The 16,800-nt window shown below is 40.3% G+C and overlaps 1 protein-coding gene across 1 annotated transcript in view; it reads left to right on the forward strand.

Annotated features, from left to right (window-relative positions):
- si:ch211-210p4.6 (malignant fibrous histiocytoma-amplified sequence 1 homolog) overlaps nt 1-16,800 on the forward strand; it is a 74,938-nt gene that overhangs the window by 27,287 nt on the left and 30,851 nt on the right. Inside the window, exon 7 of the mRNA XM_028793516.2 lies at nt 15,344-15,495. Coding sequence (XP_028649349.2) covers nt 15,344-15,495 — 152 coding nt within the window. The remainder of the gene's footprint in view (nt 1-15,343; nt 15,496-16,800) is intronic.

Below are 16,800 nucleotides of genomic sequence, written 5' to 3' on the forward strand. Positions count from 1 at the left end.
CTGAGTGTCTTCAGACCATCAAGTGCCTGAAGTGGAAACACATAAGTGCTGGCATTTCAAATTTTACACGATTTCTTAACTGAGTGAGGGGAGGCCACCCTCCAAAGTTCAAGGGCGTGATATATGCACATTAGATTTGAGAGCGGTAGGGCACAGTGGCCACCAAGAAGGTCAGAGATGGAGATGTTGGTTTGACGCCGCAAAAAATAGAATACATACCGGCCCACTTCAAGACCTGAGACCTTCCCTTTGTTTCTGTTGTCATGTTAATTATTTTTCTGTGACTTCAGGAATCGTCGCTTAGCTCTCAACTAGTCAACCATGCGCCGAATTTGCCATCGAAGATTTCTGTTTTCATGGAAAGTACATGTGCCCCAATCTCAAAAGTTAACATGGAAGAGCTTTCATCACGAGTACATGGCCAACCTAGCACTATGCCCAAACTGTGACAGAAGGACTCCAATCATGGTGTGTTCACACGCTTTGGAACAGATACTTGTGAGTGAAACCTTGACGACCTTTAAGAAGAATCAGGATGAGACATTCAGGTGAAAACAAGAACTTGATGGACCGAATGGTCTCCTCTTGTTTGTCAAATTTCTATTTTTTATTAGGAGTGTGGAATTAAAGGTCGCCACCCTTCCAAGTTTTAGGTTCCAGTGAGACAATTTAGAGATAACTTTATTACACATATAAGCTTTGACCTCTCACCTTATTCTGTAGTAAAAACAAAAAGTATTTCAGCCACAAATATCATTTTTTGTGCTTGCATTGTATTTAGTGGTCTGACATTTAATGAGTTCATGTGAATTGAGCAGAAAAACAGCAATGACCTCAAGTTTCTCTTACAGTGACACCACGAAACAAAGCGGAAAAGTGAGACTGCGGTCCAAAAGCAAGAAAAGAATCCGAAACTGTGGATTCAGTGGCCACTTTCACGAAATTTCCACAAAAAGGAAACGTGTTCATTAATTAACTGGGGTGAACAACAACAGCAACATTTATTTCTATAATACATTTTCATGCAAACAATGCAGCTCAAAGTGCTTTACAGGATGACAAAAAGAAAGTTATATGAAACGAAAAGCAAAAAAAGATTAGGCAATAATACGAGGGACGTTCAAAATGTTTCCGCCCTTTTTTTTTTTTTAACTCTATAAGAATTTCAAAACCAAATTATGTCTAAGTACTAGGGTGTTGTACTGTGTTAGACGTTATGGATGTAGTGAGAAGTCAAGCAAAATGACACCTTTTTATTGGCTAACAAGATAGATTACAATATGCAAGCTTTCGAGGCAACTTAGGCCCCTTCCTCAGGCAAGCTTGCATATTGTAATCTGTCTTGTTAGCCAATAAAAGTGTCATTTGGATTAACTTCTCACTAAAAACAAATGACCTCACTTTTCTACATAGTCACCTTGCTTTGCGATGCAATTTTCCCAGAGTCATACCAACTTTTTAATGCCCAATTACTTCACCGTTTCCAACAAAAATGCGGAATCTTTTTGAACATCCCTCGTATTGAAGAGAAAAAAGTAAATTCAGATGGTCAGGAGGTCAGAAACAACAAAAAAATAAGTCCACAAAGGCTGAAGTTAGGCCTCTACGCATAGCTGTGCTCAGAATCCATCAACTCTATGAAATAAAGTGCTCATGTCTGTCACACAATTACTATTATAGAGTGCTTATCTATCTATCTATCTATCTATCTATCTATCTATCTATCTATCTATCTATCTATCTATCTATCTATCTATCTATCTATCTATCTATCTATCTATCTATCTATCTATCTATCTATCTATAATATCGTGCCTTTCATATCTATCTATCTATAATATAGTGTCTTTCATATCTATCTATCTATCTATCTATCTATCTATCTATCTATCTATCTATCTATCTATCTATCTATCTATAATATCGTGCCTTTCATATCTATCTATCTATCTATAATATAGTGTCTTTCATCTATCTATCTATCTATCTATCTATCTATCTATCTATCTATCTATCTATCTATCTATCTATCTATCTATCTATCTATCTATCTATCAGTGCCTTTCATATCTGTCTGTCTGTCATGAAATTTTGCATACAAGTTGTTAAATATTTTGTACGTGTTTATTTGTAACTTAGGCAAAGCAATGTAATATTAGTGTTACATTAGTGAGAAGCATTCATGTTTACCCCCTTTTAGGACTGAGTCTTTTTGAATTTTACTACAGGGTCAGGGGAAGTGCCTCAAACAAGTTTGGCTAAATTTTCTCCGCTGTTTCTCAATCAACCCCCTCAGGAAAGCCAGCCTGCCTAACTGCCAAGCTTCACCCTAACATACGGTTTGGAGGGCAGGTGTGAAGGTATTCTGTCCCCCATTGGTCTGAAGTATGGCTGTTTGGAACTGGCTTGTATCAAAAGCCTTTAAGTATCATGACGTCTTATTGGCTTAGGAGTTGGACAGAAAACCTATAAATTTGCTTGCTTTACCTCACCCTCTCTCTCTTATCAAACTGATAAAAGTCCATCTCACACACCATGAACTGAAAAGGACAACACAATGAAGAGCACAGCTCGGCAGCCATATTGAGACAGGCATGCGGCCTGTTCTGAAGAAAGCTGACCACGAATGAGGACTTAACTAGAGACATTTTAAGTAACTAACAAATCTGTGTGCCGCCTTATGCTACACATCACCATTTATTAGATTGTATGGTTGCCAATATTCAAATGTACTTTGCATATTGTTATTATTTATGAATATTATCAATAGTACATTATTTAAAGTGTAACTTAACTCCTGCTTGTCTTTTACTACACCTGATTGCCTGAGGTTATAAATGTAGAAGGGAAGGTGAGGAGAAGTTATAAAGTACAGTACCTTATAAACAGTGGTAAGTCTGTGAGATTTGAGGCATTCTGCAAAGGCTACAAATTAATAATATAAAGGGGAAAGTAGAGCAATATAATATAATATAATACCTACAGAGAATGCAGTTTGTTGTGTTTCTGCGAAACGTGGCTAAATAACACCATCCCAGATGCCAACGTGGAGCTACCCGGGTTTAGCACAGTTAGAGCGGACAGAGATGCAAGTACCTGTGGTAAGCACAAAGGAGGAGGACTCGCTCTCTATGTTAATACACGGTGGTGTCACTCTGGACATGTTAACGTCAAAATCTCCACTTGCTGCAGGGATATCGAACTGTTGGCCGTAAGTTTACGTCCCTACTATTTGCCCAGAGAGTTTGGACATGTCATTGTTGTTATTGTATACATTCCTCCTCGGGCAGACGTGGAGTCAGCGAGTGACATCATCCATTCCGCTGTTGCTAAGTTACAAACGCAGCACCCTGAGGCGCTTGTGCTAATCGCTGGAGACTTTAACCATGTGACGCTGGACAAAACATTGCCTGCATTCTCCCAGTATGTGGACTGTAACACCCGGGGAAATAAGACTATTGATTTACTGTATGCAAACGTTAAAGACGCATACAGCGCCACCCCGCTGCCTGCGCTTGGGAAAGGAGATCATAACCTGGTTCAGCTTCAGCCTCACTATAAACCAAAAGTTAGAGTCCTACCTGTAACCACACGATCATTCAGGAAGTGGACCCCGGAGGCTGAGAATACTCTGAGAGAACTTTTTGGAACTACAGACTGGGATATCCTGCAGGGATCTCATAATGAGAACATTGAGGAAGTTGTTGACTGCACTACTGACTACATCAACTTCTGTATGGACATTGTAGTTCCAGTAAGAACAGTACGCTGCTATGCTAACAACAAGCCATGGATTACAAGTGACATCAAGGGCCTTTTGAACCAGAAGAAAAGGGCTTTTAAAGACGGTGATCAGCATGAGCTCAAGCGCGTGCAGAAGGAACTCCGAGTCCAACTCAGGGTGGCGAAGGAGCAGTACAGGAGAAAGCTGGAGCAGAAGTTGCAGAATAACAGCATGAAGGAAGTGTGGGATGGGATGAAGATCATCACTGGCTGCAGCTCGAAGCGGGGTACCACCATTGAGAGAGACGTGAAGAGAGCAAACCAAATGAACAACTTTTTTAACAGGTTTGACCACCCTAACCCACTCTCACTCTCACCTCGGAGTACTGCACCCTCCACACATCCTTCTGCTGATACCAGCATAGGAAAAACATCCCCACCCATAATAACAACAGCGCAAGTGAGCAGAGAGCTGAGGAGACTTCGTGCCAGCAAAGCAGCGGGTCCAGATGGAGTATCGCCACGACTGCTGAAGGTCTGTGCATCGGAGCTGGGGGGGTCCTCTACAGCGCATCTTCAACCTGAGCCTGGAACAGGGGAGAGTCCCGAGGCTTTGGAAAACATCTTGTATCACCCCAGTCCCAAAGGTATCACGTCCTAGTGAGCTGAATGACTTTCGGCCTGTTGCTCTGACATCACATGTGATGAAGACCATGGAGAGGCTGCTGCTTCACCACCTTAGGCCACAGGTTCAACACGCCCTTGACCCTCTGCAGTTTGCATATCAGGAGAAGGTGGGAGCGGAAGATGCCATCATCTATATGCTACACCGATCCCTCTCTCACTTGGACAGAGGCAGTGGTGCTGTAAGAATTATGTTTCTAGACTTCTCTAGCGCCTTCAACACAATCCAACCTCTGCTCCTTAGGGACAAGCTGACAGAGATGGGATTAGATTCATACCTAGTGGCATGGATCGTGGACTATCTTAAAGACAGACCTCAGTATGTGCGTCTTGGGAACTGCACGTCTGACATTGTGGTCAGCAACACAGGAGCGCCACAAGGGACTGTACTTTCTCCGGTCCTGTTCAGCCTATATACATCGGACTTCCAATACAACTCGGAGTCCTGCCATGTGCAAAAGTTCGCTGATGACACTGCTATCGTGGGCTGTATCAGGAATGGGCTGGAGGAGGAGTATAGGGACCTAATCAATGACTTTGTTAAATGGTCCGACTCAAACCACCTACACCTGAACACCAGCAAAACCAAGGAGCTGGTGGTGGATTTTAGGAGGCCCAGACCCCTCATAGACCCAGTGATCATCAAAGGTGACTGTGTGCAGATGGTGCAGACCTATAAATATCTGGGAGTGCAGCTGGATGATAAATTAGACTGGACTGCCAATACTGATGCTCTGTGCAAGAAAGGACAAAGCCGGTTATACTACCTTAGAAGGCTGGCTTCCTTCAACATCTGCAATAAGATGCTGCAGATGTTCTATCAAACAGTTGTGGCGAGCGCCCTCTTCTACGCAGTGGTGTGCTGGGGAGGCAGCATTAAGAGGAAAGACGCCTCACGCCTGGACAAACTGGTGAGGAAGGCAGGCTCTATTGTTGGCATGGAGCTGGACAGTTTAACATCTGTGGCAGAGCGAAGGGCGCTCAGCAGGCTCCTATCAATTATGGAGAATCCACTGCATCCATTAAATAATGTCATCTCCAGACAGAAGAGCAGCTTCAGCGACAGACTGCTGTCACTGTCCTGCTCCACAGACAGATTGAGGAGATCGTTCCTCCCCCAAACTATGCGACTCTTTAATTCCACCAGGGGGGGTAAACGTTAATATTTAACATTATACATAGTTATTGTCTGTTTTTTTCACCTGTATTATTATCATTCTTTAATTTAATATTATTTATTGTATCAGTATGCTGCTGCTGAAGAATGTGAATTTCCCATTGGGATTAATAAAGTATCTATCTATCTATCTATCTATCTATCTATCTATCTATCTATCTATCTATCTATCTATCTATCTATCTATCTACTCTACCAAGACAAAACACTATCTATCTATCGTTCTGTTATATAGCACCTTTCTCATGTTCCAGCCTACTGTTAATATCATTTAAATTATTTTTTTCCTTCATTAAGCAACACTCAATACTCCAGAATGGCAAAGCAAGATTTTATGCATTTTATTTAATCTGTTAAATATAAAACAAAACAACTTAGTACTTATCTGAAGCCCCTTTGGCAGAGATTTCAGCCTGGTGTCTTCTTCAGGTTTAACATGACAGGCTTCACACTTCTGGATTTGGTGATTTTCAAGCTCCATTAGTTTGGATGGAGACCATCAGTGGACAGTTATTTTAGGCCTGTTCAGTGGGGTTTAAGTCCGAGGTCTGTCTGGACCAGTCAGGGGTATTTCTTAAGAGTTCTCGCTAAGCCAGTCTTGTTATGTCGTTGGTTTGTGGTTTCGGGTCATTGTCCTATTGGAAGGTAAACCATTGGCCCAGTCAGAGGCCCAGAGGACTCCAGACCAGGTTCTCAAAAAGGATATCTCTGTACTTTGCTCCATTTAGTTTTCCCTCAATCCTGACTAGCTACTCAATCCCTGCTGCTGCTCCCACCATGTTTCACCGTTGGACTGGTATTGCAGTGGTGATGAGCAGTGTCTTGTTCCCACCAGATGTGACACTTAGAAATGAGGCCAAACAGTTCAATCTTGGTTTCATCAGACCAGAAAATCTTGTTTCTCATTGTCTTGCCTTTGTGCAAACTTCAAACATCTTTCCAAAAATCTTTTACTGAGGTGATGTTATTCCACTTTTCTTATTTATGTTGCTTGTTTGTGAGGTTGTGTTAATGTTATAAGCAACTCCAAAGCTACCAAGTTAAATTCCTGTACATTAAGTACTGGCAAATTAAAGTGTGTCTGATTCTGATTCTGACGTGGTCACTCTGCCATAAAGCACAGATTGTTGAAGTGTTGCAGTAAGGGTTGTGTTTCTGGAAGTTTCTCCCATCTCCACACGGGTTGTCTTGACCTCAGCCAGAGTAGCCATTAGGTTCTTGGTCACCTCTCTTACTAAGACTGTTCTACCCCTATTGCTCAGTTTGTCCGAGTGACCAGTTCTAGGAAGAGTCTTCAGTTATTCCCAACTTTGTCCTTTTAGGAATTATGGAAGCCATTGTGCTCTTGGGATTCTCCGGGGCTGTAGGAATTTTCATGTAGTCATCCCCAGGTTTGTGCCTGAACACAATCCTGTCTCTATGCTGTGCTGGCAGTTTCTTCATCCTCATGGCTTGGGTTTTGCTCAGCAGGTGTGTTCCTTTCCTAATCAGGTCCAGACCACAGAACTGACCACAAGAGGACTGCAGACATCTCAATGATGGTCAGTAGAATCGGACACACTTGACACAAATATTAAGTGTCATAACAAAGGGTCAGAATACTTGTATCAATGGGATATTTCAGGTTTTTATTTTTAAATATTTTGAAAAAATATCTAAAGTCCTATTTTTGCTTTGCCATTATGGAAAGATGAGTGTTGTTTGATTGTGGTCCATATTGACATGATAGCAACACACAGTTGCTACAGATTTGTCAGCTGCACATCCATGATTCAAATCTCCTGTCCACCTTATCCCAAAGGTGCTTTATTGGATTGAGATCTGCTGACTGTGAAGGCCATTTGAGTCCAGTGAACTCATTGTTAGATTCAAGAAACCAGTTTGAGATGATCTCAGCTTTGTGACATGGTGCGTTATACTGCTGGAAGTAGCCATCAGAAGATGGGGACACTGCGGTCATAAAGGGATCGATGTGGTCAGCAACAACTCTCAGGTAGGCTGTGGCATTTAAATGATGCTCAGTTGGTACTGTGGGGCCCAAAGTGTGCCTAGAAAATACCCCCCACACCATTACACCACCACCACCACCAGCAACAGCAATCTGAGCTGTTGATACGAGGCAGGATGGATCCATGCTTTCATGTTGTTGATGCTAAATTCTGACCATACCATCCGAGTGTCACAGCAGAAATTGAGACTCATCAGACCAGGCAACGTTTTTCCAATCTTCTATTGCCAATTTTGATGAGCCTGTGTGAAGTGTCACCCTGTGTGGTTTCCTGCTGCTGCAGCCCACCTGCTTCAAAGTCCAATGTGTTGTGCATTCAGAGATGCTCTTCTGAATAACTCGGTTATAATGAGTGGTCATTTGAGTTCCTGTTGCCTTTCTGTCAGCTCAAACCAGTCTGGTTATTCTCCTTTGACCTCTCAAGGCATTTTCTTTTTTGGATTTTATTGATTTTAGTAAAATCAAATAACATTCCATACAAATAAGTCAAGTTTTACAAAAATAGGTTTGAAACAAATCAACTCCCACCCATGAGAAAGAGAGCTAAGCCAGCAGAGTACAACTTTGAGCTAGTAAAAAAAAGTACTGTAAATAGATAAATTAATAAATGAATAAAGATAAATGAAGGAATAAAATAGGCGAGAGATCCTGCTTCCTCAATTTAAATGCTTATTCTGAAATGTTATTAATTAGATCCTGTCAGGTTTTAAAGAAGTTTTGTACAGATCCTTCCTCTAAGTGAGAATTTGATTTTTTCCAGTTTCAAATAGTATAAAACATCAGTTACCCACTGACTTAGAACAGGTGAGTTAGGATTCTTCCAGTTGAGCAAGATAAGTCTACGTGCCAATAGTGAAGTAAAGACAATGACAGTTTGTTTGTCCTTCTCCACCTTAAGCCCCTCTGTGAGCCCACCAAACACAGATGTTAGTGGATTAGGAGGGATTGGGACACCAAGGCTGACTGAAAGGCATTTAAAGATTTTGGTTCAGAATGATGTTTATTTGGTGCAGACCCAAAACATGTGGCCTAGTGAGGCTGGAGCTTGATTGCAACGTTCACAAGTTGGGTCTTGCCTCAGAAACATTTTGGACAGTTTTAAACGAGACATATGTGCTCGATAGATAATTTTGAATTGAATAATTCTAAGCTTGAGTGAATTCTGTACATTGCTACCTTCCACTCTTTTTCTGAGATGTCGAGTGAGAGATCCTTTTCCCACTGTACTCTTGGATCTTTGAAAGGTGAGGGACTGTAAATGTTTTTATATATTACAGAAATGCTGTCTGAGTCCTCGAGACTGAGTAATATTAGGGGTAGGTGGGAGGTGAGGAAAATTGGGCAGGTTCTGTTTAACAAAGTTTCTAATTTGAAGGTAGTGAAAGAAATGTGTTGCTGGAAAGTTAAATTTGGAGTGTAATTGTTCATAGGATGCAAAGACGTTGTCTATGTACAGATCTCTAAGTGATTTAATCACAAATGTTTTCCAGACATTAAAAACTGTGTACGTTTGAGAGGGTGGGAAAAGGTGCAGAGCTGCAACAGATAAAAGCTTCTTTATCTTAAAATACTTCCTACATTGGTTCCATATTCTGAGTGAGTGAAGCACAATTAGGTTGTTAGTATATTGATGATGACTTGTATTTATTAGGGTACAAAGTAAGGAATATAAAGAAGTACTGTGGGATTTTATTTCTATTGTGGACCAAGCCTGTGTGTGTTCATCTATTTGTGTCCATGTCCAGGTTTTTATAGTTTGTATATTTGCTGATCAGTAATAAAACTGAAAGTTATGTAGATCCATGCTGCCTTCTGCCTTAGGTCTTTGTAGAGTTGCTCTTTGGATACGTGGATGTTTTGAATTCCAAATAAATGAGGTTATGCTTGAGTCTAATTTCTTAAAAAATGATTTATTGATGTATATTGAAATGTTTTGAAATAAAAAAGAAGTTTAGGAAGGATATTCATCTTAACAATGTTAATTCTTCCAGCTAAAGTGAGATGAAGGGTTGACCATCTATGCAAGTCTTTCTTAATTTTTTCCATACAGATGGCGAAATTTTGTTGATAAAGAGCTTTATGTTTACTTGTGATGTTTACCCCTAGGTATTTAAACTGATCTGCAATGATAAAAGGGAAGGTGTTCAATCTAATATTGTGTGCTCGAGAATTCACTGGAAAGAGCACACTTTTAGTCAAATTAATTCTGAGACCAGAAATCTTTTGAAATTCTGTAAGTGCTGTTAGGACTGCAGGTACAGTGTTTTGTGGGTCTGATGTATACAGTACCATATCATCTGCATATAGAGAAATTTTCTGTTCAAGTCCTTCTCTGATCATTCCCTTTATCTCATTAGCATTTCTACAGTGAACTGCTAGTGGCTCAATGGCGATTGCAAAAAGTAGTGGTAACAAGTGGCATCCTTGTCTGGTACCATGTTCTAGTTTAAAGTAGTCTGAACAATATGTTGTTAATACAAACTGAAGCTTCTGGATTGGTATACAGTAGTTTGATCCAAGCACAAATGTTTGGGCCAAACCCAAATTTCTCCAACGTAGTAAAAAGGTAGTTCCATTCAACCATATCAAATGCTTTTTTTGCATCCAACAATAATAATATCTCCTGTGTGTTTGACTTTGTGGGTGAATATGTTACATTAAACAGGCATTGAAGATTGGAAGCTAAGTGTCTGCCTTTAATGAATCCAGTTTGGTCTTGTGATATTACCGAAGGAAGCACTTTCTCAATCCTTCCAGCTAGAACTTTGGAAAGTATCGTAACGTCATTATTCAGAAGTGAGATTGGTCTGTATGATGCACATTATAATAAGTCCTTATTTTGTTTAGGAAAAACACTAATTAATGCTTGGCGAAAAGTTTGAGGTAGAATTTTATTGTCTTTAGCTTTTGTAAATGTTGCTAATAAAAGGGGAGCTAGCTGAGTTGAGAATTTTTTATAAAATTCAGCAGGGTAGCCATCAGGGCCTGCTGCTTTCCCACTCTGAAATGAGCTTATAGCATCTAGTAATTCTGATAGTGCCAGAGATTTATCCAATTTCTCTGCCCTAAGAGTACCAATTTGTTTTATCTGTAATGCATCCAGAAATGCATTAGATTGCGTGTTGTCTTCTTTAAACTCAGTAGAATATAAAGACTTATAGTAGTCTCTCAATGTGTGCATTATATTTTTATGGTCAACGATTTTGTCTCCGTTTTGCGTTGGTGATTTCTGGGATCGCATTGTTCTTGTTTGTGGATTTGTTGAGCTAAGATCTTATTAGCTTTCTCTCCTTGTTCATAATAATAATGTCTTGATTTAAAAATGAGTTGTTCGGTTTCTTTTGTTTTTAAGAGCTTGAGTTCTGAATGCAGAGCCTGTCTTTTCCTACTAAGTGCCTCTCTTGGACACCTGGCATGTTCTTGATCTATTCTAGTAATTTTACTGATTAGCTCTGATACCTTCTTGGTTTCCAATTTATTTCTGTGGGAAAGGTATGAGATAATCTGTCCTTTTAAGAAAGCCTTCACGGTTTCCCAGAGTGTTCCTGCAGAAACCTCTGAGTATATATTAGTCTCTAAAACAAAATTGATTTGAATTGATTTAAATTCTGTACAGTTCTCGTCTGCTAATAAAAGTGGATTAAGACGCCACCTGCGAGATGGGTATGTGGGACATAATGATTTTAGCTCCAAGATCAAAGGGGCATGGTCAAAAATAACAATTGCGACGTACTTACAAGATTTAATCATAGGCAAGAAATTGTTATCTATAAAGAAATAATCAATTCTTGAGTAGCATTGATGCACTGGTGAATAGAAGGAATATGCTCTTGAATTTGGGTTTAGGAGTCTCCAGGGGTTTGATAAGTTGTGGTCAGTTACTAACTGTACAATTGTCTTTGCAGTGTTAGATGTCATCGTCCCTGTGGCAGGAGACCTATCTAAGTCTGGATTTAAAACACAATTAAAGTCCCCAGCCATTATAATTTTATGAGTGTTCACATTGGGAATGGATGCAAATACATTTTGGATGAAGTCCTTATCATCCAAATTGGGTGCATAAACATTTATCAAAATCACTTTACAGTTAAATAAATTACCTATGACTATCACATCTGATACTATAAATGAGACTGTTCTATGTACAGTATAAGAATTCCCACACCTCTAATTTTCTTTATATAGCTGGAATGGAATATTTGGCCAGTCCAGTCTCTGTGTAGCCGAAACTAATCCTTGCTTAATAAGTGGGTCTCCTGTAAAAATACTATTTTAGTATTTAGATGTGTTAGGTGAGAGAATACCTCTAACAATCCAGCTAACAAAGTTAACTTTCCAGTCATGGAGACATTGCTTCTGAACTTTTGTTGTCATTTTCTAGTCTTAACTGAAAATAAGACAGCTTTGACCTTAATTTCCAATTTTCCCACAAGTTATTACCATGCAGCCTATTGTTACGTTGGCACTTATAAGGAATTAAAGGATAAATTAGAGATAGTTTGCTCTCTTTCTCTCCCCCCCAAGTCCCCCCGGCCTCCCATTTTGCCTCCCCACATGAGGCTGGACCACACTTCACAAAGTCCCAGTCCTCTGACATACCTAGAGACAGAGAACGTCCAAAACAAAACAAGTCCCCCAGCAGCGGTGTATGAGGATTAAAATTGAGATATCTATTGATAATACGGTCCAAATACTATAAGCATAAAATATAATCTTCAACAATGTTGAGATAGTAAACCCAGGGAGTGAAGATAAAAAGTAGCCTTGGATAAACCCCGCTACAATAATAACAATAACATTAAACCAAGGGTATGATGTTAAAAAGTCACCTTAAAAATATACATACATATCCACATATAATTGTAATTAAAGCATAAACAAAAAGTGGCCGAAAAGTATGTATAATTACAGTACCAGTATCATTGCAAGCGGATCAAACAGCCAGTAAGATCATCTTTGCCATGCCGTGACTGGATGCTACTCACAATCGTATTTCAAAAAAGTATCGGGATCAGTTTTCTTAGCTCTTTTTCTGCTTCTTCCGTAGAGATAAAGATGTAATTGCTTGTCTTGAATATCCACTTTCAGTTTGGCAGGATACAAGAGGCTGTATCTGATATTGGCTTTCCATAAGTGCTGTTTAATGTTGTAAAAAGCAGCACATTCAGCAGCTGTTGAGGGTGAGAAATCAGGGAAAATATGAATGTGCTTATTTTCAAATATGGTTTCTGTCTGAGAAGTAATATTACATGTAATTTAGATTGTAATTTTTCGAAACCCACGGTTTTAGAGATATTTGATCCCCGTATGTGGTAAGCTGCTGCTATCTCGCCGTCTAATTTGAAGTCCTCTCCAATTATTTTAGAGAATAGTTCAGCTACGAATTTCACTGGGTTTGCACTTTCACGATTCTCAGGGAGACCTTTCATTCTAATTTTATTCCTTCTACATCCATCTTCCAGTACAGCAAGTCTGTCTCTGAGTATTTTGTATTCGGAATTTGCAACCGTTGCTTTTCTGTCAGCGGTAGGTGCCAGATGTTTGGCTGTTTCAGTTCGAGTCATGAACATTGTGCTCTCAGTTTATTCTCAAACTTAGATGTATTTTCCTGAATTTGTTCCTCAGTTTTTTCTAGCATACCTTTAAAGGCTGCCTCAGAGTGATTGTTTACACGTTTCTCCAGGTCTTTATTATCCTGCAGCAGCTTCTTGTTTGTCTTGTGTATGTCCTTTATTTCTTTCCTTATATCATTTATTTCCTTCCTTATACCATTTATTTCTTTCTTTCTATCTTTCTTGAGCGGTGGCCGTGGCCATTGCACTGATCATTACCTTCAGTTCGGACAGATCTTTTCAGTCTTCGTGCTCCACGCGGTGACGTGGCAAGTCCAGTTAAAATCGATACTCCCGGCTCGTGAGGAGGCAAGGCTATTTTCAGTTTTAATGAATCTTTTGGAATTGACGAGCTATCGTGACCTGAATCACTTGCACATTCGCTCCCACTTTCACTCTCGGATGGAGACAATGCAGCGGCTCCCGGTCCCAGGAAATCTGTGCTTTCACCGGTCTGTTCCAGGTCAGTCTCTGAAAGGCCGTACCTTGAACTTGAACTTGATGCCTGTCTAGTCTTGGATGGACCTTTAGCTTTCTTTTCCGTTTCTTTCTGAGCCCCTTTCCTGCTGGTCATGTTTATATATGCTTGCATATACTGTAATAGAACCTCCTTGGGTTGGGTAAATACAGGATACCTTGGGATGATAAAAAAAGAGAAAAAATAACACCACTTCTAATGGAATTTCGCTTCAGATGTCCATCTCCCATAACAGATGAGACCAACAAAGCATTTTCACCCAGACAACTGATGCTCACCGGATGTTTTCCCTTTCTTGGACCATTCTCTGTAAACCCTGGAGATGGTTTTGTGAGAAAATCCCAGTAGATCAGCAGTTTCTGAAATACTCAGAGCAGCCTGTCTGGCACCAACAACCATGCCACGTTCAGAGTCACTGCAGACACCTTTCTTACAGCAGGAGGGCTGCAGTGGCTGAAGGTTTTCATTCTAACCCTTTTTCCTAATCAATGACCAGCTTTCACTGCTAATTAATTATTTTCCCTTCATTGTAATAGCCCTGTTTTTAAGAATTCAGTCCTCTGAATTGATTCTTTTCTTCATTAAATGACAGCCAAACAGAAATGAGACTTGAAATGAGCCAACGGATGACCAGCTAAATTGGGACTTCAGACTACAACCAGTTTCTTAATGAGAAGCCCATTCTTTCTGTTAATTAAGCCCATTGTTTAATTCCATGGCCACAGCAGACATTTCTAAAACTGTTGACTTTCTGTGTTTTCTAAGACTACCGTCAAAATGTTTTAGTGACCTGAAAGATCAATCTTACTGAGACCTTCACTTTTCTTTACGTTCAGATATTGTGTGATGGGCACAGATAAGCTGGTCTTATGGTGGCTTGTTTTGTGTCTCATTATTGTTTGGCTGCTAATTAAGGAAAAAGAAACAACTAAGAGGCCCAAGTCAAGTTAATTAAAATGAAAACAAAAGAAGTTAATTAGCAGCAAAAACTGGTCCCTAATGAAGAAGCTGGTTAGAATGAAAACCAGCAGCTGCTGCGGCCCTCCAGGACCAGAGTCTGACATCCGTGGTCTACAGGCCAAAATGCTTTGAGTTGCTTTCATATGATTGGATGATTAGATATTTGCATTAACAAGCAATTGAACAGGTGTATCTAATAAAGTGGCCAGTGAGTGTAAATGTCTGTACAGCTGTGTTTTGCACTGTGTGCATTAGACCATTCTTTTGCTACTCTTTTTTATTAAATTTATTTATTTTACTTCATTGTATTGTATTATTATGCATATACATACTTCCCTTCCCTCACTCCACAGCTTTGACTCCAGAATTTCACTGTGTTCTCACAGTGTGTGTGTCAATGAAGATCTGATCTAATTTAATCTAATTAACCATATTCATGTTAGAGTACGTCAATTTTGATAACTTGTATTACATGATGTGACACACTGTAGGTCTTTGGGTCAGTATTCACACCTATAGAGAGTGCAGTGAAATTCACACGTCATCCATCCTCAGAAAATCGATGACCCCTTTCATTCACATCCTCTGGGGCTTGGATAACTTTTTAAAGATTAAATTATGTACCATGAGGCCACTCTGGATTCTAATTGGATGGCTTGTGTCTGAATCTCACCCGTCCTTTTTTTCCTTTATCTTCCAAGGCTTATCATAAGGACCTGCTCACTTTTTTCTCCTCACTGGGTGGGCTTTCAAACGTGCTTAGTTGTGTCAAACTCTATTGAGCTGTTAATAAAGGAAAAACATGAAGAAGACCAGTTCATGGAAATTCGCTGCAGACGTCCCCGCGGCACCGGTAAGGAATTTATTTTTTTTAATTGCATTTGTTTTTTTCATGCATTACTTGATCTTAATATCTGCATTTGAGTGACAGTCAGTCAGTCATTTTCCAACCCGCTATATCCTAACAGAGGGTCACGGGGGTCTGCTGGAGCCAATCCCAGCCAACACAGGCTGCAAGGGAGGAACAAACCCCAGGCAAGGCGCCATCCCACCATAGGGCACACACACCCACACACCAAGCACACACATGGGACAGTTTAGGATCGCCAATCTACCAAACCTGCATGTCTTTGGACTGTGGGAGGAAACCCACGCAGACACGGGGAGAACATGCAAACTATATGCAGGGAGGATCTGGGAAGTGAACCTCCTTACTGCAAGACAGCAGCGCTACCCACTGCACCACTGAGCCGTCCCGATTTTATTATACTATTGGTAAATTTACCAATGAACTGTAGAAGTGATAGATGGACCACAGTGATGTACCAAATTTGCCATGTGCCCAAATATTGTAACAGATCTACAAAGTCAAAACTGTACTTAGTGCTTTACTTTTCGAGCTCTGCACCATTGGCTGCAATACATGTGTAGGGTACTGGTGCTCTGATGGTGTCCTTCACCTATGCTGCAAGACTGAACTCCATCTTCCTTGGCAAGTCAGAGCACCCATAGAGCATACAGTAATATGAAAAAGTTTGGGAACCCCTCTCAGCCTGCATAATAATTGACTCTCCTTTCAACAAAGAAGATAACAGTGGTATGTCTTTCATTTCCTAGGAATATCTGAGTATTGCAGTGTTTTCTGAACAAAGATTTTTAGTGAAGCAGTATTTAGTTGTATGAAATTAAATCAAATGTGAAAAACTGGCTGTGCACAAATGTGGGTCCCCTTGTCATTTTGCTGATTTGAATGCCTGTCACTGCTCAATGCTGATGACTTACAACACCAAATTGGTTGGATGAGCTCGTTAAGCCTTGAACTTCATAGACAGGTGTGTCCAATCAGGAGATATAAAGGTATTTAAGGTGGTCAATTACAAGTTGTGCTTCCTTCCCTTTGACTCTCCTCTGAAGACAGCATGGGATCCTCAAAGCAACTCTCCAAAGATCTGGGGCCTCATGTATAACGCCGTGCGTAGAACTCACACTATAACATGGCGTAAGCACAAAAGCAGGAATGTGCGTACGCACAAAAAAATCCAGATGCAGGAATCTGTACGTACGCAAACTTTCATGTTTTTCCGTTACATAAATCCCGATCAGCGTGAAAAGTAACGCACGTGCACGCGCCTTCTGTCCCGCCCCAACTCCTCCCAGA

The sequence above is a fragment of the Erpetoichthys calabaricus genome, chromosome 2 (assembly GCF_900747795.2).
Source record: "Erpetoichthys calabaricus chromosome 2, fErpCal1.3, whole genome shotgun sequence".
NCBI lineage: Eukaryota > Metazoa > Chordata > Cladistia > Polypteriformes > Polypteridae > Erpetoichthys > Erpetoichthys calabaricus.